The sequence below is a fragment of the Cordyceps militaris genome (assembly GCF_000225605.1).
Source record: "Cordyceps militaris CM01 unplaced genomic scaffold CCM_S00003, whole genome shotgun sequence".
Lineage (NCBI taxonomy): Eukaryota > Fungi > Ascomycota > Sordariomycetes > Hypocreales > Cordycipitaceae > Cordyceps > Cordyceps militaris.
Genome location: NW_006271971.1, coordinates 2,515,397 through 2,540,961, shown reverse-complemented (window position 1 = coordinate 2,540,961; position 25,565 = coordinate 2,515,397). Strand labels below are relative to the sequence as shown.

Sequence of the window (25,565 nt, the reverse complement as noted above, 5' to 3'; positions counted from 1 at the left end):
CCAAGACCCGACACACACCACGCACTCCCGCTCCATCCATCCCATCAAACTTATCGAGTATCCGTACACTAATTATCATTGATCCCGTTCCCCGTGCTGAAATGACCCCCTGTTAGACGCTTCTCCATGTACCTCTACATTCCCCCTCCGTTTCCCCTCTGTTCCACTTACTCCAAGCTGTGCGTGCTGCCTGTTAGCCTCTCCTCTCCCAATAAGTGTTGGCTGCTGACAACTCACATCTCATTCCATCACTCCTCCTTGTCCTCTCTTGATGCCCTTTTTCTTGAATCAGTAAACATCTTGTTATCTTCGCACATTCACATCATTTGGCACCGACAGCAGCGCCGCGTGTTCGGCACACCCACCCACCATGTTTAAACACTTTCGTCGTGGTCGGGGCCGTCTCAGCCTCCCCCTCGACGAACCCGCCCTCGCGCCGCCATCGTCGCGCAAGCAAAAGAAGCGCTTCCGCAACGTCAAGCGCCTATCCGTCTTTGTCGTCGCCGTAACCATCATGGCCACCGGCTTCATGGTTCGTCCTCGCTATTGTCCCCCCTCCCCTGCACCTTGCGCATATCATTCCTCTTCCTACTAACACACAACCAGGCCACCAAGAGCTCCTCCTTGGGCGGCTTGCGCCAGTCCTCCTGGGACGGCACCGTCACGCAAGCCCAGCTCCAGAACCTCTCCCTCCCTTCCGCATCCCGCAACGCCGCCGGCGCCCGCCGCTTCCGCGTCTTCATGCCCGCCGACGCGCCCCATCTCAGCCTCTGCAAGTCCGTCATGTCCTCGGTCGCGCTCGGCTACCCGCTCCCCGTCCTGCTGAACTGGAAGGGCGAGTTCAACCGGCCCGAGTGGCACCTCGCCGGCAGCCACATCGCCAAGCTCGAGAGCCTGCACGCTGCCATCGAGGCCTTGCTCGCCGACCCCCGAGGCGTCGCCCACGACGACGACCTCGCCGTCCTCGTCGACGCCTACGACGTCTGGTTCCAGCTGCCCCCGTCCGTCCTTATCCGCCGTTACCATCAGCTCAATAGGGAGGCCGACCAGCGCGTGCGCAAGGAGTGGGAGGCGACCTGGGGCGAGCACACAAATTTCCCTATACCGCCGCCTAAGCACAACATCCTCGTCACGGCCGCCAAGGACTGCCACCCAGGACCGCAATCCGGCTCGGACCCGCACTACGAGCACTGGCCCAAGTCGCCCATGCCGGAATTTATGTACGGTCCCGGCACCGATCGGATAGCCGGGCCGCTACTGGACGCGGCGCGGAAATACAAAAAGGTCCGGCCGCGGTGCGTCAACAGCGGCATGATCATGGGCACCATGGGCGCGCTCCGCGCCGCCCTCTCGCGCGGTAAGGAGAAGATTGCTGAGGCGGAGCGCACCGGCCGGCAGCTCTGGAGCGACCAGGCCCTGTTTGGCGATGTCATGGGCGATCAGGAGCTGTGGCGGGAGTGGATGCGGCATCTCGGGTCGACGTGGGACGGCGCCGTCGCCGAGAGCGCGCCATCTAGCCTGCACCGCGACGTCCGGCCCATCGTCCGCGCCGCGCTGCAGGGCAAGAACTTTGAGTTTGGCATCGGCCTCGACTACGGCTTCGCCACCATCCCGCCGACGTGCTCCGCTGAGGAGGACGGCTACTTTGTGCGCCTTAACGACCACGAGCAGGTCGAGGCCGAGTCGGAAAAGGCCGGCGTCGTCGACGGCGTGCGCGTGCGCGGCGTGCCCTCGGAGCTGGCCGCCCCGAACAGCAATGCGGCCTCGTCATCACCCAGCAGCGCTGCCCGCGACGACGACGACGCCGCCACGTACCGTGATCCGCTCCGCGATATTGCCTGGGGCGACGTCCCGCTCTATACCGACTTCTTCTTCGGCACCACGCCCGTCGGCATCCACCACAACGCCTACGTCGACAACCTCAAGGCCTGGCGCGTCGAGCACTGGTGGGAGCGCATGTGGTTCTATCCCCAGCTGCGCCGCCTCGTCTCGTCGCACCTCATCCTCCCGCAGACGGGCTCGGGCGTCCGTCCGCTCGTCCGCATGCCGGCCCTGGCCGCGGATGGCACAGAGGTTGTCTACATGCCGCCTGCATCGGAGACGCACGAAAAGGTCGTCACCGTGTTCGAGCCGGCGGCGGACGGCGGGGAGGCCACGTTTTCCCCCATCTCATGGGATGGTATCTGCCAAAAGGGCAAGAAGCCGTGGTTCGAGGAGCTCTTTGGCGACAAGATTGGTCCCTTGGCTCTGTAAAACACGCAGGGAAAAAAAAGAAAGAAAAAACCGACCAATTTGTTCTCAACAAAAAAATTGCTGCGCCGGCTACGCGACCGCAGCTCGTGTACTACATATAATACAATACAGTTCGCATAGATAGCTTGTATAGTTCCTTCTTTTCCCTTTGGCGTTTCAACAGCCGGGAGATGGCCGTTTTTTTCCTTTTTTTGGAGGCAGGCACACGATACCCAACGTTATTTCAATACATGAATGGCAATTGCCAACCCCCCATCATCCTATTCGCCCACATGGTGAGATGCAAAGCTGTACATCTGGTCCTCCACCCCCAACTCAAACGCCACATCTCAAGGGCCATGACTGAAGATCTCGACTGTTGCGCGTAGATACGCCGAAGCTGACCGATTCGGGCAGTTCGTCGCAAGTCTGTAGCACAGCTGGCCCCTGACGCTCCGTTCGTACGCCCACATGGCTACGCATGACGCGCGAGTTACGAATGTCAAGGTGGACAAGAAAGTTAGAATACGGAAAGCGGTGAGATTAATTCTTCTTGGCTGGGGTATGAAAAAAAGATGCCGGCTCATTGGTCAATGATCAGAGTGTACAGCGCGTATAGATGATGGGGGAATAATAAGAGACGGCGCAAAGACTGTTGCAAATAAGACAAACAACCCAGCTCCTCGCTAATGACCATGTTTTCCATCCTGCAGATCCAATCAACAAAGAAAGCAGGCCTATAAACAACACACAAACAGCATAAAACCTGGAAAACTTTCAAGTACCACCAATCAGACACCCCCGAAAACAAAAAAAAAGGTTTGTTGTGCAATGTACTGCAGTCGGAAAACGTCATGGCTCGTAAAATAAATAAAACAAATTTACGACGTCTCCTCCACAAGTCGCACAATCTCGCAGAGACTTCTCATAAACAAGGCGTCGGCCTCGGTGGCGTCGGCGTCGACAATGGGCTCGTCCAGCCGCCCGCTCGCAGACGTGAGACGCGCCGTGGCAATGAGTCGCACGATGCACCTGTACAGGCCCTCGTGCACGGTCCTGACCGGGGCGTCGCTGCTGCTGCTGCCCGCACTCGGCGCCGTGGTAGGCAGCAAGCCGTCTCTGGACCACGGCCGCGCGAGGAGGAGGGTGCTGGTCATGGTGCTCGTGCGCCGGCCCAGGCGGCTGCCGCCGCCGCCGTCGTCGAGGCCGAGCAGGGAGGCGGCCTTTCTGGGAATGTCGTCTCGCTTCTGGTCTGCGGCGACCGTTGCCGCCGTTGACGGCCGACCGCCGCCGCCGCCGCCGCCGCTCGGATGACGCCCCGGGAGGCTCGCGCGGGCGAGCAGCGCAGAGACGTAGTTGTAGGCCATGATGTGCGCAAAGAGCGCGTCGCAGATGTACTCGGAGCAGGTGCCAAAGACGTTTTGGATGGCGCTCCACGCCTTTTGCGCGTCGGCGACGGCGGCGGCGGGGGCGGCGCTGATGCTGCCCGCGCGGCTTCCGCTGGCAGAGCGCGCGACGGCGCTGTGCCGCAGGCTCGAGGACGATGCTTTGCGGAGCGGGTTGACCTTGTTCCAGAGCGATCTTTTCCCGCTGTGATGATTGCCGCTGCTGCTGCTGCTGCTGTTGTTGTCTTGGAGAGTCGCGGGCGATGCAAGTCTCAGGAGGTCCGTCTCGGGATGTCTCATCTTCTTCGAGTACGATCGGATCGTCTCAATCGTCAGGCTCGACGACAGGAGGATTGTCTCGGGGAAGCACGCAACCGAGACGCGCAGGGTCTCGACCACATCCGGCGGCAGCGGCACGACCCTGGCCAGCTCGTCGCCGCCAAAGTTGGGCACGTACGGCGTCGCCGCGTTGGCCCAGGTGACAAAGTGCCGAGGCGGCGAGGCCGGCGGTGTTGTCCTGGAGTAGTCCACGTCCAGGTCACCGCGCCAAGATGCCGCTGGGTCGTGCTGTGGAGCGTCCTCGTCAATCTCGGCATCTGACGTGTGCGCGTCGCTCATGGGTGGTGATTCCAGTGTGAGCGCTGGTGGGCGGGCGGTGACGGCAGAGACGGCGAGCGGCTGGTTTTGTCTTGAGAGGCTCTCCTCGCTCAGCTTCGAGATCCTTCGGTGATGTTTTTGCGGCACGGGTGGAGGTGTCGAGGGACGGGTGTGTGACACGGGGGTCCGTTGCTCGGCGGCAGGCAGGCTGGGTGATGTGGCTCGCTGAAACTCTTGTGCAATGAAGCTTGTGCGATTGGACGGCGTGGTGTAGGAACCATATGCCACTGCAGGTTTCAATGACATTCTTGTCTCGCTCATGGATGACGCACTGGGCGGCACCCCGGTGAGCAAATGAGACTTTTTGCGTACGAGCCGGCTACGACACGCGGATATAGATTGTTCGTAGTTGAGATGATGATGCGCCATTGTAGGCGACGTGGGGGACGCAAGAAAAAGAGGTGAAAGTGGTTCGGGTAAAAAATCATCAACCTCATCCTCGTCAATGTCCATGTCAGAGCCAGAATCAGAGTCACCGTCAATCCAGCTGCAGCGGGTAGGCCGTAGGCGCCGCGGTGAGGGCTGGGGAGAGTGTTTCGGTGCCGACTCGGTGAAGGAAGTGGCCGATGTAATGACGGACATGTTTCGGCGGTAGCGGAATGAGGGAGGAGGCATTCCAAACGAGCCATCCTCGCTGGAAATGTCGTCCATGTCGGATGTGTCTGGGTAGCCGCTGCTGTGGCGGTGTTGCTGGTGTTCTTGCTGCTCAAAGAGGGCAGCACTCGAGTCTCGTTCTTCAATGGCGCCGAGAACCTGGACCCGGGCGGACGCTGGTTGATATAAACTGGCAGTGCTGAGTCGATTGGCACAATACCCAGCAGCCTTGGCTCGCGTCATGTAGTCGGCGACGAGCGAATACGATGGTGCGCCCGCACTCATTCGTTTAGCTGCGAACAGGTCGCCAGAGACTTCCAAGTCCTGGGCCAGCAGCTCAGGCAGGTAGTCGTTGACCCTGTCCTTCAGGACGTCGTCAGCAAGCACCGGACTTGTGTAACTCGAGGCTGAAGCGGATAGGGTTAGCGGCATGAGGTCCTTCATGCTCGCGACGGACCGCTTCCGCGAGAGCGAGAGGGATGAGCTGCGAGAGCACGAGGAGCTCGGCGTTTTGGTAGGGCTGTCTGGGCTCGTGTGGACGACTGTCTGCTGCTGTTCCGAGGGCAGGTCAATATGCAAGCCATCCAGCGGCACGGTGGAGGCAGGGTCGTCGCAGTCGGGAGCGGGCATGGGGAACGACGAAGGCTGCCAGCGGGCAGTAGTTATATAAGACGAGGCGACTGGGAGGGGGAAGAGGACGCCCCACGGGCAACGGGCAGTGACAGTTGCGATTTGATAGAAGTAGGGACAGACAAATAGGGCAAGACAAACAGCTTTTTGTCTTGGGGTTCCTGTTTAAAAGGGATCGGGTGCGGGATGTATCAGAAGAGGCGATGTGGACGGGCACCCGAAGCGAGTATAGCCGGGGGGGCTCGCGGAGACGACGGCGCGGGCGGGCGGGCGCGACAAGGGTCAAGGGAGGAGGGAGGAGGGAGGACGAGGAGGAGCAGCGGGCGGTGCAGCAATTTGTTTGCCCTGGCCACACAGAGAGTTGCCTTTTGGGGGCCGGGCAGGCAAGACAGTTGGTTTTACGAGGCGTCTCCGAGAAGATGAGTTCGTTGCACCAAAGGGGCGGTGGTGTGGATTTGAAAGGGAGTGGAAATCATGCTGGGTCGATGAGAGAGAGAGCAGGAAGCAAGACTTTTTACAATCAAGGCAGACGGCGCCGTTGAGCGGGATTTACATGGAATGATGGAATTCTGGAATGGTGGAATGGTGGCTTACCCGCTTGACAGCGCGTGGTTTCGTTTTTCTTCTTTTGGGTCTTCTTCTCTCTATCTTGTTCAACGTGGCCAAAATTGCCGTTGTGTTGTGTATTGTGGGCGTATGCACCGTTCGTTCTGTGGTTAGACTTTGGAAGAAGCAAGTTGCAGGACTAGGCGTGGCGGAAAAAGAAACGCGCAGGTACTAGTTTGTTGGCTTCAAAGGGTTTCCTTGAACAACCGCGTGTGGGCTGCTCGATAACTAATTTGAAGGCGTGTCGAGGTCCTCGTATGTTGGAGAATGAGATTAATTCAATGACTGAGCAACAAGGCTGAGAGAGAGGGAGAGAGAGACAGACAGAGAGAGACGACAAGGTCAAGGCTTTCTATGCGCTGCTACGGCTTGTAGAAACACGGACAGGCAGTCGCGGCCGACAGCACCATGTGGCGCAAGCTCTTAACGGGCCGTTATGGACTTGGTGAATCGTTTTACCTCGACGCTGTTCCGTATCGGTTCAAGCGGTTCAAGTAACTAGTTAACTGGTCATAGTAACTGGTCATCACTGGGGGGCACGGGATGATGCAGTTAGAGTCGAGCACGTTGCAAGCCGAGCACGAGGATTCAACTATTGATCCAAAGCAAACCAAGGGACAATAGACGGGAAAGGGGGAAACAGAGTTACAATGGTATGTACGTACTAATAGTTAGAGGCGGGGGTGGGGGACGAAGACGCTCAGAGCGAAAAAGAGAAAAGGCCCCTTGCGTTACGTTGGTGGTACTCTCTAGAAACGCGAGTCGGTTCGAGGACGAGGCGAGCGAGAAGACGCTGACCCTTGTCATTTGTGAATAGTTGGTTTCCATTTTCCGACATGTTTCTGGCTTGCCGTGGCTGAGACTTGGCGGTGTGGGTATCAACTGGGTGAGTGCCCCCAAGAATAGTTACTCGTGGTCAATAAGGGAGAAGCGAAGGCATCGCCGGCGGTGACTGAGATTGTGTCCCTGGTTGAGGCGACCTTGGGCACGTACACGCAAAGTCAGGGCAACACAGACGGCGTTTGTGCCTGTTTGCTTTGCCTGGGATGAGAGAGAATACGCGGGCTTGCCCTTGATATCCCCCCACGCACGTAGCAGGTCGGAGAGATGATGTGCATTGTTGGGCGGAGACCGTGGCTCCCAGGCAAGGGATGTGACGCATCATTCTCGCCAAAAGCAACGACGGGCCACACATCGCATGGGAAACGGGTCTCGGAGAACGTTGTGGCGTGCTAATAGTTAAAGTAAGGGCGGCCAAGTCCGGGTGGAGGCGCAGAGGAAGAAGAGATGAAAAAGGAAGAAAAAAACGACGAGTTCGCTTGGCAGGGTCAGGGTGGAAAGATGGAAAAAAGCAATGAGGAGAGTGGCGTTGTGTTGGGCGGATACAGAATACAGAATACATGGGAAAGGTGTTAATTAGCAGCCAATTGACGAGGCTGCGCAAGGCACGGCTTGGTCATCAAGGTACTGTAACGGCTGTACTCCGTACTCTGTACCTAGTTGACGGGCGCAATTACTACAAATAAGACCTAATAATTAAGCAGGCCATTCATTCGCACTCACCGGAGGCTGCCGCAGTCTGCAATATCCTGACCGGTATTTCAGACGCATCTTGTCTGCAGTATCTTGACCGGTATTTCAGATGCATCTTGATTGTGCATCTACAATGGGGTCCAGTGTGGTTGCAGGCACCCGGTCAGAGTCAGGCACTCGAAACGAGGTCAATCAAACAGTGGCTACGGATAACATTCACAAGGCTGCTGCGTGCCATGTACCTAAAACAGCCCCGAGGGCAGTTTGCAGTGCTTTCTTCCTCGGGAATGTATCCTCCGGCTGTCAACGCACTTGACACGTTCAATAAAAAGTATGCCAAGAATTTGACATATCATGATACACGAAAAGAGTGCTTATCAATTATGTATATTTTTCTAGCTCGACCAAAAATACCCTGGCGCAAAAATGTACGATTGCCGCTCCTTCAACCGCTATCCGTACCTACAGCACATGTTAGGCACCTCTTATCCACTTCTCCAATCGGCTTCCATCGTCTCCACGTCTAGCTCGCCAAAAAAAAAAAGTACACCATCACCAGACATCACTTTTCACTTTTGGTTTCTTTTTGCATACCACCTGTTCCCCCTCACTTGTCCCTTTCTCGCGAGTGCACAACGCCTACCGTCTGAGCGCATATTCCCCACAACCAATTGAGGCCAGCTTTCTCTCCGCCTGCTCGGTCACGAGCCGCTACATGTGCGACCCTTGACATCTCCCGCCAACAAACGGATCGCTCCCACGCCACACCGCAGCAGATCAACAACGATGCTCACCGAAGAGCTCGTGTCCGCCATCGGCGGCCCCCTCCTCGCCGCCAACACCTCTGTGCCCAAAGACGTTGGCATCTACACCCACACCGTCGCACCCGCCTGGCGTCTCAAGGCCTCGTTCAAGAAGAGCTCTGTTGGTCCCCGCTGCCTCGCCGTCAGCGACAACCACGTCTTTGCCGCCCAGGACCAAAAGGCCCACGTCCACGTCTACTCGCGCCAGCGCGGCAACCAAGAATCCCTCGTCTCCTTCCAGGAGAGGATACGCAGCCTGGCTCTTGCGGGAAATGTCTTGCTGCTGGGAACTGCCGAGGGCAGGCTGATGCTCTGGGAGGTACCTTTAATTTTTCATGTTCCAAACCCGCATTCTCACTCGGACATCAATCGTCCGTGCCCTTTTCCTTGCGTATAATACTCATGCCTTGCGTGCGCACATCCGTTTATATGCTTGCTTTCGTCCTCGTCGCTCATCGCTGGTCCTCTCTCATATCACGTTTGCTGACTCGGTGGCGTGTAGACAACAACCGGTCGTCTAATCACCACCCCTCCTTGTCATGTGCAGGCCGTCTCCTGTCTTGCCGCCACAGACAGCCACGTGTTAACTGCTTCTGATGACTCCAACATCAACGTCTGGTCCCTGGCCAGGCTGCTCGAGTACGGCGCCGATCCCGGCTTCGAGCCTGATCTGACCCTCTCCAATCACCGCGGCGCCATCACATCCCTCGTCGTGGCCCCCGGCGACAATGCCGAGACGAGCCTGTGTGTCTCTGCCAGCAAGGACAAGACCTGCATCATCTGGAACTACCAGACTGGCCAAGTCCTGAGGACCTTGCTCTTCCCCTCGATACCCCTTTGCACCACGTTGGACCCTTGTGCTCGGGCCCTCATTGTCGCCGTCGAGGACGGCTCCATCTTTCTCGTCGAGTTCTTTGGCGACAAGCCGCTTCTCGGCTCCCGCGCCGCCGAGCAGTCCTCCATCGTTGTCCAGGTCCAGTCGCCCCTGGGTGTGGCTGACGCAGACGCCGGCCCCGCCACATGCCTGGCCTTGGACTACAATGGCACTACCCTCATCACTGGTCATACAAAGGGCAAGATTCTCAAGTGGAATCTGACTGACAACAGTCACCCAGCTGAACTCGCAAATCTCAACGCCGCTGTCACCAACCTGTCATTTGTTCCTCTCTTCCCCTCGCAGCAGTCTCACCAAGCGCCGACTGTCGTCAAGCCAAACCAGTCCCAGCACCAGTATACCCTTTCTACCCAACTTGTGGGAGACTCGACAACTACGCGCTTTGCGGAAATGCTCAATACCCCTGGTTTTTCAGACGACACTATCACAAGAGCGCTGCACGCATTTGCAACGTCCGCAGCAGGCTCAGATGCGGCGTGAGGATTAGCCGTCCCGCTCCAAATCCCAGCTTCAGCTGACAGGACATTGCAATACGTCGGGGACCTTGACCACCCGGCTGAGTCGGAGGGCGCCGCCGCTGCGTTACGCAAGCCCGAATACTCCGAATTCCCCGAAGACTGCGTACTCGGCTTTGAGCAAAAATGCAGCCACGCAATGACCATCTCCCTGCTTATTTCGCATTTCGTGAAAACGAGCCAGGACATGAATCAAGGAGCCCGCAACATTGCACGTCGCCCATAAAACAAGTTGACCATATGCAGTCACACATGGGCAAAATTTCACCATCAACCCAAATCGGCATTAATAAGCCGTCGATACCCTCCATGATGTAGTCATATATATTCCATCTCCGTACATTGCAATGAGTCATTTGACATTACATCATATCAAAACAAAACATTCAAATGCTCCGTTGCAAGTTCTAATATTGTTCCCTTGACAGTTTGCTTGTTTTTCGCACTATCGACGGCCGCAAAATTGCCCAAGAGCACAGTGCGGGTCGGTAAAAGCCAACGTTCGGCTCCCAATCGCTAGCACGGCCCGACTAAGGCCGACATTACAGCGAAGCGGCATCATCAGTGCCTGTACAATTGTCTTAGCACATCTTGACTACCTCATCCTGCATACCACACTTTCCCTCCCCTCAACCTCAACCTCACATCTATCCGCACAATGTCTGCCGTCATAAGATTACGAGGCGAAACGCCCCAGCAGGTCCGATCCTTGGTACGTTGTCTACCCGTCGCCCCTGTTCTTGCGCCGGCTTGCGACCGTTGGCAAAGGCAAAAAAAAAGATTTCCTACCAACCGCCGTGCGCCGTTGTTGCACCTGCGCGCGTCCCCGGCCGTGCCGGCTCGCCACCCCTTTCAAAGTGCTTGTTCAGTGTTTCTTACAGTTGGGTCTTTCCTATCAATTTAGTACCGCCAATTACTGCGACAGGGCGAGCAGTTTACTGCCTACAATTTCCGCGAGTATGCGAAGCGCCGAACGAGGGATGCTTTCCACGAGCACAAGGGTGAAAAGGACTCGCGCAAGGTCCAAGAACTGCTTCAAAAAGGCCTCAAGGAGCTGCAAGCGATGAAGGTACAGACCGGAAACCCTCGATATTGCTCAACAATTACTTGAACAAGGCTGACACTTTTTTAACACAGCGCCAAACAGTCATCGGACAATTTTACCAGCTTGACCGATTAGTCGTCGAAGGGAGACTATCCGTAAGACCACCGTTGTCACTATGTCGCAAGAACCTGGCTAACCGGAAACTGCGGCAGGACGCTGGCAAGGCTGGTCAAGTGACGAAGCAGTAAATGCCGTCGTTACGTTTAGCTGGAGACCATCTCGTGCCAAGATGGTCTCGAAAATGGGGGACTAACATGAACCAGGCTTTCCCTACAATTATGAAATAACAAGGACAATCTATGGTTCAAAAACCTGTACAATACAAGAGTGGCTGTCAAAAATGTGTTGCTTTATTGGAGGGCGGATGGGTCGTCCTCGTTGGCGCGGCGTACTGCGAATGCACTTGAAGGAAAATAGACAATATACAAATCTCAACTGTTTCTAATGAAATATATTCAAGATCATTGATGCCCAAAATACTCCTACAGTGCCTGAATTCACTGATCAAAATCAGTCAAACGTACAAAGCGCAGTCTGCTTATGTAATGCGTTCCAGCCACATTGGCCGGAGGTTCTGCTCCCGTCGTCGCGCCAGCACCAACTGTGTCAAGAGATGCTGTGACAACGGCACCCAGCGCATCTTTGCTGTCGCATCAATTCATTGACACCCAACTCTCTTGCTCTATTGGCGCGAGATTCCTTGCCGATCGCGACCGTTGTAGCGCCCAAAAAGCACCATGGCACCTGGCGTGAGTCGCTGGCCGAAAAGCCCCTTCAACAACTTGCCGCTGACCATTCTTCCAGACTCGTCGCGCTAACCGCGCTGGCTATGCCGAGCATGATGACTTTGAAGGTAGCGTCTCACAGACCCGTCATTATTCAGGCCCCGACTAACAAAGACGCAGGCCTCCCCGTGAGGCAATGGCGCCAGGAATGGGTCAACGTCGCGCCCCCGATCGAGCAAGAACCGCAACAAATTAACGACGTCTGGGCGTCCGAGCTAATCCACGGCATGCCCAAAGACTCTGGGCTCCTGACCCCTCATAGTCAGGAGCTGCTACGGGCGGCCCGCTCCGGCCGACTCTACAAGCGCGCCGTGCCGACCGACGAGGATGAGACCGAGGCCGAACCCAACATCGTCGAAAAGCCCGAGAAAAAGGAGGAGGAGCCGGCGCCCAAGGGCTTCTCCGTCAAGCTCTGGAAGCAGGTCCCGCGCAACGTGGAGGCGTCCGACATTACGCGCCTGGCCAAGCGGCGCCGCAACACTGTGACGATTGCCAGCAAGACGCCCGCCGAACGGGGCCACGGGCCGACGGTGACGCGCGCCACGGTACGACGCGTCGACGCCGCTGGCAACCCATACACGGAAGAGGTGACGCTCGGCGACGGCCAGGCTGTGAGCGGCGAAATCATTGCCACGCGCGTCGAGGTCGTGCAGGTCCCCGCAGCCGGGGCAATGTCGCTCGGCGCGCAGGTGCCGCCCAACCACCGCCGGCGACCGCCCCCGCCGAAGCGCAAGACAAAGGCTGGACCGGGCCGCGGAAAGAAGAAGAATCGAGGCGGCATCGCCGGCGGGCCGCCGCACACAAGCGTGCCCAACGGCAGCGGCGTCGCCATGCCCAGCCAGCCTGCGACGGCGGAAACGACGGCGAATGACACCAATGGCGCGGCCAAGGGAGAGGGCGGCGAAACGGCAGACGGCGACGAAGAGGAGAGCGAGGATGGTGACGAGGGCGACGACGACGATGACGAGCACGGCGATAGCGATCATCCAGATACGAGCATCGTGGACGAGGTCAAGGACAAGGATTTGACCATGACCGACGCCCCTCCCGTCCCCGCCGAGGTCAAGGAGATGGTGGCGGATGCTGCGGCGGCCGACAAGCTACCCGCCAATCCCATGACACTACCACCACCGCTCGCCTCCCTGGCAAGCGATCTGTCCAAGACCGAAGGCAGCCCCCTGAAGAACGTTGTTCTCCCCTCGCCCACCGAAGGCCATGCACCAGTCTTTCCCGGCGAGGTGGCCAGGTCGCTGGAGGCCGCGTCGGGCTCGACCGTCGCCGAGCCGCCCTCGACCATTGTCGGCGAGGAGCCCGCGGCGGCAGAAAACCGCGACCTCGAGCTGGCCCCGACCCTCAGCAGTACCCTGCTGCCCCCGCCGCCGGAGCAGGTTGGCAACATTGCCACGCCCAAGGCCGACGACGCCTCGTCGCGGGTGTCGAGCAACGAGCACCAGAGCAAAGACGCCGAGCACGTGCATGGGGACAAGTCATTTCACCAGCAAGACTCGATCATGACCGAGGACAGCATCAAGCCAGAGGACTCGGCGTCTGTGCGGTACCCGCTGACGGAGTCGGGCGCGCCGTCGGAAGTCGGCACGGGGTCGGTCGATGACACCAAGGAGCCGGCGGCGGCGGCGCAGACGCCCGGTCCCGTGGAGACGGAAGACCAGCCAGAGCCGGTGCCTGTTGTACCCGTCATCGCGGAAGAAACTACACCCGAGGCCAAGCCGGAATATGGTGGTGAGCCGCCCGCTGCGCAATTGCCCAAGGAGGAGCAAGACCTGCCCCCTAAAGAGCAGCCGGCGTCACCACCCGCCGCCGCTGTCCCGGAGCCTGCGCCCCAAACTTCAGTCGAGGCCACTCCTCCAGCGCCGCCGCTCTCGTTGCCTTCGCTGAGGCCGGAACCGGACTCTGCTAACGAGCCCGCCAAGCCCTTCACTCCTTCACCACCCGTCGCCGAACCAGTGGCCGAGGTGAAGATTGAGGAGGAACCGGTGCCGCAGCCGGAGGAGTCCATCGTGGATGTCGCACCGGAGGAGCCGCGGTCTGCTGAGCCTGGAGCTGTTGCGGAGCCCGTGGTTGAGTTGACGCCGCCGCTGGCAGAGCCAGCGCCCACAGCGTCGGAACCGAACAAGGACGACGATACTACCGCTCCGTAGAGGAATCTCGCGCCGGTGTTGTTTTTTTGCTTGCTAGTTTATGTTTATCGGGGTCTCTATCACGGGTTTCTATTCCAGAAACATGTCAAAAGACCAGGCGCGTTTGGGGAGAGACGTATGAATACACTTTATGTGGACCATGGGGAGCTTGACGTGTATAACAGGCGTAACTGGCTGGTTGTTTTTTTCCTTGTTCATTATTCCTCGAGCTTATTTCTATTCGCTGTAACCTGTTGCTAGGATTATAACGTTGCTCACACGAGAAGCCAGCATATGCACAAGAAATTCAAGAGTTTTCGCTATCGTACAACCGTCGACGATATCCCATATCCCAGAAAGTAAAACCTTGAAACGCCGAACCGAAAAGAAAAAAAATACGCCCATCCAACGCAACGCCAAGCACAACTCACACACGTCCAAGGTCCAAGTTCATCTCCCCCGCCCATGCTCGACCGGAGTCAACTGCGGGCCCCCTTGTTCCAAGTCCTCCTCCTCGTCCTGCTTTCCCCTCGACACCGGCCTCGCCACGCGGCCATGCACGCACCACCCCTTGAAGCAGGCATTGCTCAAGCCCAGCAGCGCAGCGCTCACAAGCAGCAGCGCGGCGAGCACCAAGACGCCCGCCTGCGTCATGTTGCCGCCGCACGCCGCCACGCCGTACACGAGCAGCTTGCCAGCGGCCTCGCGGTAGCCGTCGGCCGGCGCGCGGGGCCGCAGCCACGCGCGCGCCGTGACGGCCTGCAGGTCGTCAGCGCGGCCGCGCAGGATCACGCGCCGCCGGGGGCTGCCTGTGATGACGACGACGTGGCTTGTCGGCGTCGGCAGGAGGGACGCGGGCGGCGGCGGGGGCGGTGACCGGCTGCGGTGCCGGATGGTGATGATGTTGAGCAGCCGCGCGAGCATGAGCGCCAGGAGAAACGACAGCCCCCACCAGTCGCCCAGGAGAACCATGAGCGTCAGCGCGCCGAGCGTGAGCAGCGGACTGAGCGCGTACAGCAGGTCGCTGAGCCAGTCAATCTCTGGCGGCGGCGGGCGCTGCTGCGCTCGGCGTCTCGTCCCGCGCAGCATGGCCAGCGCGCCGCCCGTCCTCGCCAGCGAAACCTGCACCACCGTCAGCGTGTCCTCGTCATCGTCGTCGTCGCCCCGCGGCAGCCTCTCGAGGTAGGCGACGGTGGCGGCGTTGCGGACCGCGGCCACCGTGTCGCCGTCGTCGGCAGTCGTCTCCATCATGAGCAGGCTGCCGCCGCCGCCGCCGCCGCCGCCTTGCACCGCGTCGGCCGCTTGCTGGTAGTGCAGGCCGGGGGCGAGCACGAGCGCGTCGAGCCACGAGGCGCCGCCGGTGAGGGCGGTGCGCCGCGCCACGGTCCCCAGGTCGGCGAGCGCGAGCAGGGCGCCGGCGGAGAGCGAGAGCGACGGCAGCGGCGTGGCGCTCCAGGAGGGCAGGAGTGGCGCCGCGCGCGCCTGGAGGAGGCGCTCCGCCTGCCCCTCCATCGGTGGTGTGTTGTTTCGTACGTGATGTCGTTGGTCTGGCGGACAAGTTTTCTTTGTCGTCGGCGCAAAAACGGCTTCTCTTGGAGGTTGCGCAAAGGAGGTGAGATCGCGAGGCGAAACAGGCTTGGATGCATGGTTTTCACTCTAGTCAAGAGAAAGAGGGCATAATTCTAGGTTATATAAATCAGGTTACATTTCATCAGAGCATTCAACCGGTCCATCTTGCCAGTTGACCCGCGGCATAGTGACACAATCCTCTGTTATCCTACAATACAGAACGGCAAGCCCGTTAGAGTACGACGCAAAAGATCCTGGAAGGCGCTAAATGAGCGCTATTCTTCCCGTGTCGTGGTAACGAGGTCTGTTGGCGTTGGGCGTCGAGGCGAGACAAAAAGGTGCCCCTGTGTCGCGTGATGACAGAATAGCCATCACGCGGGTAAACCCACCCGGCTGGCTGCCCAACCCCTGGTGCAAAGGAATGATTGACAACGGCACATGGCGTCCAAAGAATTGTGGAAGGGATTCGGTTTCTTGTGCCTAAGCCATGGTGATTGTACGCTGGTTAGAGGTTGACAACGTGCATGTCGGGTGTCGTAGATGCGGTGTAGTTGGGAGACTGACCTAGACTTTGTGCCACGGCCAACACGACTGCACTAGACCACCACAAGCAACACACCCTTTATTAAGGCCAAATGAAGGGCAACCTGCAAAGAACAAAGCCCGCGACGCATATTTCCCACAAGTCTTGCGCGGTCGCCCTGTTAAATCGGGCGTACAGAGACAATCACAATAGCTTCCGGGTAGGATGCTGCGAAAACGTTCTATTGGCGGCAAACAAGAAAAAGAGGCAATGTGCCTGAACCAACACCAACCGAAAAAATAAAAAATAAAAATATTCGCCCCCCCGTCCAAAAAAAACACTCTTGGTATCTTGTCCAATAAGTCATCAACCATTGAACCAGTCAAAAAACGCCCCTGTGTCCTCATCTCTTCTCGTAAGAAGAGGGAAAAGGCTTCAAAGTAAGAGAAGCCCAACTTTTTTCATAAACTCTTCCAAAAAAAAACGCCCAAGTTTCCTCAAATAATGAATTTCCCCTCTCGTGTATACTTGTCGTAATATATTGCATCGTGTAATCTTTACAGGCTTTTTTTTTTTTGATATTCAGCCTAGTGCTTCGGCGACAGCGGCTTGTAACCCTTCAAGCAGAGCAGCCTCGGCGGCGTTTTCAGCCTCTTGCTGGGCTTCGAGCGACAGAGGCTCTTGTGGTGGTTTCGGAGCCTCCTTGGGTGCCGGACCGGGAGTGTCCTGCACAGTCTGTGGTTTAGGTTGCGGCGCCGGTGGTGGCTGCAGTACCGGTGTTTGGGGGTGTGAGTTGTGCCCGGGCACCGGGGAGACGGTTGCGCCGGGTGTGGGAGTGGTGGAATGCGGCGCGGACATGGAGCTCGGTAGGGAGATCGGATGAGGAGGAGGCGGTACGGTAGGCTGAGGTGGCAGGTGCTGAACCACCGGCTTTGGTTGTTGCGGTTGCGGCTGCTGCGGAGGTTGTGCTTGTGGTCGTGATTGTTGTTGCGGCAACTGCTGGGGAGCAATGGGGAGTGGGCGTTGCGGGGATTGCTGCTGTGGGAGGTGATTCTGGGCTTGCTGAGACTGGGGCCGGGGAACATGAGGAGGAAGCTGTGCCTGGCCCTGCGGTCGTGGAGGGTTCAGCTGCTGGTGCGCTGCAAGATTCTGCCGTACCTGTGGTAGGGTTGCCGCGACAGTTCTGGGAATGTTTGACATGGCCGCGGCAAGCCGGCCTTGTGCAGCAGCCTGTGCCGGCGTGACAGGGCCGGAGCCGACACCGGCTGCTCCGGGGCGTCCCTGAGGCAGGTTTTGCAAGCCGCCGGCAAGAGTCATGATGCCTTGCAATTTTGCCTGATCTTCCTCCGAGTTCATCCTTGCCCTCTCCTCAGCCTCCTTACGGGCTGCCTGCGTCGGAGCCCTGGTCTTGAGCTCACCTGTGACAGCTTGCAAGTAGTACGGCATCTCCGAATTCGTTTTCAGGAAGAATAACTTCAAGTTACGCGCCTTATCCTTTAGCTGGACTTGCGTCCGATCCTTGAGTATGTCTGACATGGTGCCGTTTTGCCCGAAAAGAGTGAGTATCTGGCTCCAGTGAGGGCCCTTGACCATATCAAGACCGGCCATGAGAGCTTTTTCTTCCTCTTGCGTCCAAGGCCGACGGGTGGAATGGAGTCCTTCTCGTCTCGTATGCGCAGTTGTCTTGGAAAGTGCAGCCTGGCGCGCATTGTCATATAGAATAGCGCTCGGAAACGTCTGATTTGGAGGTAGACTTTCACCCGATGAAGGTGGTTGCGGTGGCGGTTCCTGGCTTGACTGCTGCGCATACGTGTAATAGTTATGTTGTCCCTGCTGTTGCAGTTGCAAATGGCTGAGAAAAGGATGTTGAGAAGCCATGCTCTCGGCTGTGCTGGTCGGCACAGTTGGCTGATACGGCACTGGCGACAATCCATTGAGAGTCGTCTTGACATAGTTGGATGTGCTTTCTGCGACCAGAGCCTCAAGCTCTTTGTAGTCTGTCAGGAGATCAATCTTGTGAGCAGCAGGAGTAGCGCCGGCGCCGGTTCCCGTAGTCGTAGCCGCTGACTTATCGGTACCATTCGCATCGTTCGTACCGTTCGTACCGTTCGTACCATTTGTACCATTTGCGGTGTTTGCGCCGTTTGTGTCTTTCGTCGCGTTGCTGGTTTCGGGGGCGTCGATGACGATGGAAGGGGTAACCTCGACTTCCGTGAGACCCGCCAGCGCGTCCTGCACGAGCCCAGAAGCAGTCTTCTCAAAGAATGAAGAAAGGTCGTCCAGATCGAGGTCGGCACTGCCGCCAAGGTCACCGAACGTCGCCGACTCCATGACATCATCAACTTCCAGATGCATGTCAACTCCAAACGTACTGCCAACATCGGCAACTGCTGCCAATCGACTTCTTGCATACGTGGCAAAAGTCCGTAATAGTTCATCAGCAGGATACTTCTTCGTCAGCGACTCTGTGTCAATTCCTTCTCTGGTCTCATTTATCAAGTCGGTTTTGCGAACTGTCGCCAGTGTAATAAATGCTTGATCGGCGTTCAGTAAGCTGTCCTCGGGATGTTGGGCTTTCAACTTGTCGCCGAGTCCTTGCGTGAGGGACTGAGCAACCAATTGCTCGGCCTGCTGATCATCAGTCTTGTTGATCAGCTGCTGTATGCAGTTTTGCGTCTTGATGCCAAGGTACAGCTCGGTAGCAGTGATGGGCAAATCCGAGACTTGGCAGTTGAATATCGTGAGAAGTTTCGAGTCGGCTATCGAGTAAGATTCGGCGGTCGCCTTGACGAGCCATATGCACAACTTGGCTAGGTTCGCCATCTCTAGTAACGTGCTGGCGTTGCTCTCCACATTGATGTCTTCGGCAGAAATCGTATCGTTGGTCGTAAAGAGCTTCCATACACTCTCTAACGAGTCTTGAAGATGGCGAAAGATCCCACCATGATCCGATTCCGCATTTCGTATCGCTCGGATGATCTCGTCGATGGGTTGGTGTTGTACAAGAGAGTATAAAAGCGTAAACGACTGGTTGTTCGGTTAGCACACTCAAACTTCTGTACTAGTTTGAGAGCAGACGGACCAGATTGCCCAATGTTTGAGCTTGCACATTGCGCACATATTTGAGAGGGTCAGAAAAGAATGTTGGCAGTGTCGGGACGCTTTCCAGCAATGCGGCGGTGTCAATGTCCATGGGGTCGCGAGACTCGTCCTCGATCGGCGCGTCAAAGGCTCCCACAAGATCATCGACGTTTGACAGGGCATTCTGTACGAGAAGCGCCAGCCCATCCTCAAGCGAGTTGTCCTCCTCGGCCTGTGGCGCGGCCTGCGCGTGTTCTGTTTTCACCCTCTTGGGCTCGGAGTCGCGATGCGACTCGCCTTCCTCCTCATGCGATCGTTTCGGGTTGATGAGATCGGGCGGCAGCGCAAAGTCGAGGCCCTCGAGGCCCGACAGATCGGGTTCCTGTTTAATGTCTGCGCCATCGAGGTGTCGTTAGCAATCGAGTAGTCCCAGAGTCGCCGTCGCACACAATTATGTACCACACACGGGCGCAGAGCTTTCGGTTCGGTCAACTAGTCGACGGAGCTGCTCTCAGAGGGGTGCATCGCCAACATACCAGGTGCGCGGCGCGCCGCTTCAGGTTGCGCCGGCTCAGCCATGATTGCGGGACGGCGAGCGCGCGCGCATGGGAAGATGTGAGCGCAAGAAAAGCAAACCGAGGCGGAGTAATTGGAAAGCCGACAGACAATGGGTACCGGGGACTCGTCCTTGCCAATGAAGCAGAATCGCAACAGCCTGTGGCCGCTTTGTCGATTTACCCTTGTTGCTTCTCGAGGTAGACTCTTTGGCTCGGACGATTGAAGGCGGGCAGTCGCGGAGAAAATTTGCTGAGTCAGTCGTCACCGCTGCCCTTATTTCTTGCCCCAAAATTTTCGCCACGAGTGATACACAATGGGCACAGAGGCAAGGGACCGAAAAATAATATCAGCGGCAAGAATTCAAAATTATCGCCAAACTTTGTTTCGAGGCCAACAGACAGGTTGGTTGTAGTTATGAGTCTGCAACTTTTTGGTGGGCTGGGTGGATGTGTGGCTTCGTATCAACTCTCCTTATCGTTATCGAAACAATTTTTTCCATCATCATCCTATGTATGTACATACATAGTTACAGCATGGCATCCAAGAAACTCTGTCGCGTCACACAGCCACCCAGTAGAAAAGCCGCTTCGTCCTGACCCAAACTCTTTCCCAGTCCAACATCTCCAACCACCCAATTATAATCTTAGCGCATGCCTAACCCACTTTCCGCATTTGGAGCGGTGCTCTTTACCACGTACAATACTTGCTAACTAGTGTCTCGACTTTGTACATTGCGACTTACATATCATGCTGAAACGTTGGGAGTACCTGCTTAAAATGAATGATACAACATGTAGACGCCAAAGTGAGCTCAATGTAGCCAAAATGCTATTATCAACCACTTCTTTGAGTCCCAGACAGCCTACAGACCACCTACCACAGCCTCCTGAAAGCAATATCGCCCGTTTAAAAGGGAACAATGCTCGAAAATAAATTCCTGGATGATTCCGTGAAGAAGTTGCAGAGCTCAGACGATGAAGAAATTCTAAACGATGGCAAGTTCAAGCGCCAGAAGACTCTGCGGCTGTACATGATCATCGCGTGCCTGGTCGTGCTCATTGGCGTCATTGTCACCGCCGCAGCGGTGTACGCAATCAATCAAGACTATAGAAACGCTGGACTGAAAATCATGGATTCCGAATGAATGGTTTCATCACGTCCACGTCAACATTCTACACTGCCGACCACCAGCCATCCCATCCATTGTCTCAAGTTTATCACCGCATGGTAAGCATCGACTTCTCGTAGGGTGGCAAAATGCTAACATGATGCAAGGCTCAATCAAAGGCAAGCACATGCAGCTCATGGTCCGTTTCAGTGTCTGAAGAATGTATATAAAATAATTACAAGCAAGAATAAAGCACCTGAGTCTATCTATTTACAATGCCACAGCGGCGAACAAAATGACAGCCGCAATGCTAGACCCAAGAACTGTGATTTGCACGTCCTTGGAAGCGGCGTTCTTGCCCTTATCGTCGCTCTTGCTATCATCCTTGCCGTCCGTTCCCTTGACGGTACTCTGAGGCTGGCTATCGACAGTAGCGCTTGGCACAGAGGTATAAGTCCCGGCCAGGGTCTCTCCGAGTGAAGGAACGCGAACGTTTCCTTCAATGGCCCACCAACCTCCACTCGTGGCAGTAGGGCAGGCGGGAGTGGTCAGGGTTTTGGGGTCAACGTCAGACTTGCGAACGCCGGTGGGCGTGATGGTAGCCCATTTGCTCTTGAGATTGTTAAAATCAGGGCTGACGGGAGTGGGAGTGCCTTTGCGGGTAAAGCCGCCTTCGACGTCAGTGTTGGACGCATCACCACCGGACGCGCCGTAGCTGATGAGTCCGTAGTGGTTCTCTTCCTCGATCCACTCGTAGATGATGGAGCCGCTCCAGTCGTTGATCATGTCCTTGCCAAAGATGGCATCCTGGTCGGCAAAGAGGCGGGGGCCGGGCGTGTTGCAGCCAGTCTCGGAGAAGAAGATGGGGATGGGGAAGTCCTTGGCATAGGTCTGGAGCTGGTTATAGCTCGACGTCTTGTAATCGGCCGGATCACACCACGAGTACGAGTTGAGGGCAAAGAAGTCGACCGTGTCGGCAGAGTCGCCACCGCAAGTCAGGTAGTTTTGGAGCATGGGGCGGAGCTCAATAATGTCGGCGGCGGAGTAGCCAATGGGGATTTTTCGGTAGTTCTTTTTGTCGCGATAAGCCTTCATGTCGCGGGCGGCGGCCTTGATATATGGAGCAGCGACCGAGTCCTCCTTCTTGGCGATGTTCTCGTTGCCGACAAAAAATCCAAGGACGTTGTCGTAGTTGTGGAAAGTATCCATGACGGCTGCATAAGAGTCGTACTGTGTCTGGTTCCAATGCAGATCGGTCTAATGGCAAGGTCAGCATTGGAAGATCGCCATCATGAGGACAGGGTTCAGACGTACGGAAACGACGTATGTGCCGAACGTGTCAAGGTCGACAAGAAGATAGATCCCGGCTTCATCAAAAGCCTTCATGCAACCATCGTGGTTGGCAGAGGCGTCGACGTGATAGACACGGATGCTGTTGACGCCAAGCTCTTTCATGAGCTTGGCATCCCGCTGGCACTGTTCGGTGTCGATGAGAGGGTCACTGGGACGAAGTTGGTAGGCAACACCTAAGTAGAGATGAACAAGATGGTCATGAATTGATGTGGGAGACTAGACGAACCTTTGAGGAAGAATTGGGAACCATCCTTTTTGAAGAACTTGTTGCCGACAACCTCAATGGTGTCGAGGGCTGAGACGGCAGCAGCCATGCCCGAGAGGGCGAGGCCGAGGGAAGAAAAGCGCATAATGAGCCAGATTGTCGAGCAGGCCAAGCAAGACAAGAAAAGTAAGATGCTAATGGCCAAGTTGGGAGATGGTGGAGGAGCAGGGATGAAAAGGGTAATGGTTCAATGGTTCAATGGTTCCGAGCGTTGGCTGGGGCGCAACGGCGGCAGTCGCGATGTGGATAAAACGAGGCGAGTGAAGCGAGAGGCAACCGAGGAGACGCGCCAATGGGATGCAAAGACAGAGAGGTGATCAAATAGGGACCAGAAAACGGACCCGACAACGCGCCTCGGAGGAAGGTGACAAGGGCAGAGTGGTGCGACAAGGTAATGCTGGGCTTCGTCTACTTTTTATCAAACTGAATAGCGTTCTTTGGGGATCCAACGGGGCCGAAAGCCTGCCTGCCTGCCGACGGTTCATTCGTCCACCAACAGAGTGCAGATGACGGGGGGCCGCTGTAATAAAACGCCTCACAAAGAGCCAAGACTGGCAACATCCTGCCTGGCAGGGCTAGACTCCCCCAATCTTCAAAGTCTGATGGTGGATACGTGTGCATGGGCATCACGACAAGTCCACTGTTCGGGTCTGAGCAGGCGTGGTTACAGCCGCTACTAACACTACCTAGGTAATTTGTACAAATTAGAGCCCAGCTAGTTACATAGCAAAGGGTTGCCACGTTGGCTTGGTGAGATGTAAACGAGGCTGCCGGCGACTCCTTTTTGGGCTTTGTATTTCGCCACTGCTCGTGTGGCGTCTGCGAGGTGATGGAATCTCGCAGGGGCTCATGTTCCGACCGACAGAGCACCTACATACACTAAATATCTTTGGCCATCAGCAACATGCATGGTAACTAGCAAGCACGATTGCACGGATGCAAAATTCTGCAAATCGGCAACACGGCAACGGGTAGGAAAAAAGAAAACCTTGCAATCACCAACTAAACCAAAAGTGGCGGGCCCGATGACGGCATGCAGGTACCAACTGGACTGGCGCCGGGTACGATGTCGCACTAGCAGCCTCAGACAAAGCACACGAGCCTTTCATTGGGCTCATCTGTCCGACATCTAATAAATTGGACACCATCGCCGAACATTGCCCTCTGTCAGTATTTAACAGGACCTGCCTGCTCCGGTAACCTTGTCGAGCCGACTGGCCACTCGTGCATCTCATCTCCTGTCCCGTCTGCATCTCTGATTAGTTCGATATTAGTTAGCCAAGCTTTCCATTATTAGTTGCACCAGCCATCAGCCGCGATGGATGGGTTGGGCTGGGGCATCAATGCAGGAGCGGTAAAGCCTGCCAAGGAAGATTGAATCGGAAGTCCTCAACAATGAACAATCGTTATCCGTATCCTGCTGTTCGTACAAACATATGTACAAGGCCCTGCCCCGGAGAATTTTCTCCGCAAAGGCATGCCCCGTTTGCATGACCCATCGACGATCCGTCTTCCTCTTCAATTAAATTGCATGTTCATGCTTCTGATTATCAACAACATGCGCATGTAGCCTTTCTGCAGCCCACGGGTACACGAAAATCCCACTCAAGACATTTCAAAGACGCCTATCGTTTGGGCAATGATATAATATAATTACAGAGCAATGGAATATAGCACAGGGCAGCGCTCTTCCAAACACTCGTACAATGTTACTACTCCGACGCCAGCATCAGAACAGCGCCTACGCCCCGATCATCGCTGCTTCTTGCCCTCAACATGGCCATTTCTCCCAACAAACGTCCGCATACCCCTATCCACGCCCGAAATCTTCCTGGCCAGCACCTGCACGCCCGCCGGCAGCACCCCGTACCAGTCGATCCAGCGCGCGTACAGCGGCATCCCCGTCGTCGCGCCGCGGCCCTGGTCGACGGCCGCTACAATCTCCTTGGCCACCTCGACCGGCTCCACGACCGGCGCGATAAAGCTGCTCGGCGTCTGTACACCGTAAAACAGCGGCGTGCTCAGCTGGCCCGGTGTGATGAGCACAGTCTTGATCTCCGGGTGCGACTCGCGCAGCTCCGCCGCCACGGACCGGTGCATGGCCGACAGGCCGGCCTTGGCCGCCGCGTAGTCGCTCAGCTGCGCGGCGCCGAGGTGGCCGATGACGGACGAGATGTTAACAATAGTGCCGCCCTTGCCGCTGCGGATAATGGCGGGCAGAAACGCCTTGAGGCAGTAGAACGGGCCGACAAGGTTTGTCGACAGGCTGCGGTCGATTTCGTCAACGGACAGGTCGAGAAGCGATTTGCCAATTACGACAGCAGCGTTGTTGATGAGCACCGTAGGCGTCCCGAGCTAATTGATGCATATAAGTACGTATACGGGCCGCGTCATCCTGATTCGTCCTTACCTCTTCCTCAATCTTGAGAGCCGTCGCCGCCACCTGCTTGTAGTCGCCCACGTCGCACTTGTACACGGTAACGCCGCGAGCCTCGCCATTCTCCATGTCATTGATGTCCAGCACGGCCACCGTGGCGCCGCGCATGCCGTAGACCTCGGCGACCAGCATGCCAAGGCCGCTCGCACCACCCGTAATGACAATGACCTCCTCGTCGAGGTCGACCTGGCGCGGGACGCCGTGCGCGACGCGCTGGTTTACCGCCGACGCCACCCACAGAAGCGACACAAATGCCGCCCATGCAAACGCCGCCAGCATCGTCGGCGCCTCCCACAGCATGGCGCGCGCGCGGAGGCACAGCGGCACCAGCGCCGTCACGAACGGGTGAAATACGGTCACCTGAAGCACCCTGACCAGCAGGTCGACCGATAGCGGCGCAAACCACGAGTCGCGCTGCGGCGGCTGCGGGAAGCTGCCCCGGGACGCCATGGCAAGGACTTGATAAATTATTCGAGGGAGTGGGAGGGAGGGGTTGTGCGGTCGACGTGGCTTGTGTGTTTGGCTAGTGGATCGGGGCCAAAAGAGGCTCGCTATGCTATAAATTGAAGAGGAGATAAATTCATTGAAGAATGCAGCTAGAAGAACCGGGAGACTGGCTGCCGGCTTTTAAGTAGTTCAAGTTGTAGGAAAAAGACAGCGGTGCTGTGCTGGACAGCTTGCCCACTTGAGCTTGAAACCTCCTTCTGACATGTGCTTTGGCCCTGGATGGCCAGCCCCCACTGCCTCCTACTTGTAGCCAGTCCACCCCCTGGCAGCGAACAGCCGTTTGGGT

General features: G+C 56.9%; 10 protein-coding genes across 10 annotated transcripts; 5 read left to right on the top strand and 5 right to left on the bottom strand.

The window, feature by feature from the left end:
* Window positions 1-370: 370 nt before the first annotated feature.
* On the top strand, window positions 371-2,253 carry CCM_04434 (uncharacterized protein; the record flags this gene model as incomplete). The annotated part of the gene is made up of 2 exons (XM_006669582.1): window positions 371-532; window positions 607-2,253. The coding sequence occupies 2 exons, from the start codon at window positions 371-373 to the stop codon at window positions 2,251-2,253; spliced, it is 1,809 nt and encodes a 602-aa protein (XP_006669645.1).
* An 860-nt stretch (window positions 2,254-3,113) lies between these two features.
* CCM_04433 (uncharacterized protein) lies at window positions 3,114-5,498 on the bottom strand (the record flags this gene model as incomplete). The annotated part of the gene is made up of 1 exon (XM_006669581.1): window positions 3,114-5,498. One exon carries the CDS (start codon window positions 5,496-5,498, stop codon window positions 3,114-3,116), a length of 2,385 nt encoding a protein of 794 aa, XP_006669644.1.
* A 2,272-nt stretch (window positions 5,499-7,770) lies between these two features.
* CCM_04432 (WD domain containing protein) lies at window positions 7,771-10,076 on the top strand (the record flags this gene model as incomplete). The annotated part of the gene is made up of 4 exons (XM_006669580.1): window positions 7,771-7,875; window positions 8,319-8,759; window positions 8,988-9,811; window positions 9,857-10,076. 4 exons carry the CDS (start codon window positions 7,771-7,773, stop codon window positions 10,074-10,076), a joined length of 1,590 nt encoding a protein of 529 aa, XP_006669643.1.
* Window positions 10,077-10,508: 432 nt separating this feature from the next.
* On the top strand, window positions 10,509-11,143 carry CCM_04431 (iron-sulfur cluster biosynthesis protein Isd11, putative; the record flags this gene model as incomplete). The annotated part of the gene is made up of 3 exons (XM_006669579.1): window positions 10,509-10,562; window positions 10,755-10,919; window positions 10,988-11,143. The coding sequence occupies 3 exons, from the start codon at window positions 10,509-10,511 to the stop codon at window positions 11,141-11,143; spliced, it is 375 nt and encodes a 124-aa protein (XP_006669642.1).
* A 549-nt stretch (window positions 11,144-11,692) lies between these two features.
* Window positions 11,693-13,899, top strand: CCM_04430 (uncharacterized protein; the record flags this gene model as incomplete). The annotated part of the gene is made up of 2 exons (XM_006669578.1): window positions 11,693-11,704; window positions 11,809-13,899. The coding sequence occupies 2 exons, from the start codon at window positions 11,693-11,695 to the stop codon at window positions 13,897-13,899; spliced, it is 2,103 nt and encodes a 700-aa protein (XP_006669641.1).
* A 429-nt stretch (window positions 13,900-14,328) lies between these two features.
* Window positions 14,329-15,633, bottom strand: CCM_04429 (uncharacterized protein; the record flags this gene model as incomplete). The annotated part of the gene is made up of 2 exons (XM_006669577.1): window positions 14,329-15,534; window positions 15,604-15,633. 2 exons carry the CDS (start codon window positions 15,631-15,633, stop codon window positions 14,329-14,331), a joined length of 1,236 nt encoding a protein of 411 aa, XP_006669640.1.
* Window positions 15,634-16,552: 919 nt separating this feature from the next.
* Window positions 16,553-19,630, bottom strand: CCM_04428 (MYB DNA binding protein (Tbf1), putative; the record flags this gene model as incomplete). Its single annotated transcript, XM_006669576.1, has 3 exons — window positions 16,553-18,997; window positions 19,053-19,444; window positions 19,588-19,630. The coding sequence occupies 3 exons, from the start codon at window positions 19,628-19,630 to the stop codon at window positions 16,553-16,555; spliced, it is 2,880 nt and encodes a 959-aa protein (XP_006669639.1).
* An 898-nt stretch (window positions 19,631-20,528) lies between these two features.
* Window positions 20,529-20,753, top strand: CCM_04427 (uncharacterized protein; the record flags this gene model as incomplete). The annotated part of the gene is made up of 1 exon (XM_006669575.1): window positions 20,529-20,753. The coding sequence occupies one exon, from the start codon at window positions 20,529-20,531 to the stop codon at window positions 20,751-20,753; it is 225 nt and encodes a 74-aa protein (XP_006669638.1).
* A 234-nt stretch (window positions 20,754-20,987) lies between these two features.
* Window positions 20,988-22,420, bottom strand: CCM_04426 (1,3-beta-glucanosyltransferase, putative; the record flags this gene model as incomplete). Its single annotated transcript, XM_006669574.1, has 3 exons — window positions 20,988-21,974; window positions 22,032-22,243; window positions 22,297-22,420. The coding sequence occupies 3 exons, from the start codon at window positions 22,418-22,420 to the stop codon at window positions 20,988-20,990; spliced, it is 1,323 nt and encodes a 440-aa protein (XP_006669637.1).
* Window positions 22,421-24,087: 1,667 nt separating this feature from the next.
* CCM_04425 (short-chain dehydrogenase/reductase family protein, putative) lies at window positions 24,088-25,222 on the bottom strand (the record flags this gene model as incomplete). Its single annotated transcript, XM_006669573.1, has 2 exons — window positions 24,088-24,690; window positions 24,746-25,222. The coding sequence occupies 2 exons, from the start codon at window positions 25,220-25,222 to the stop codon at window positions 24,088-24,090; spliced, it is 1,080 nt and encodes a 359-aa protein (XP_006669636.1).
* Window positions 25,223-25,565: the final 343 nt, after the last annotated feature.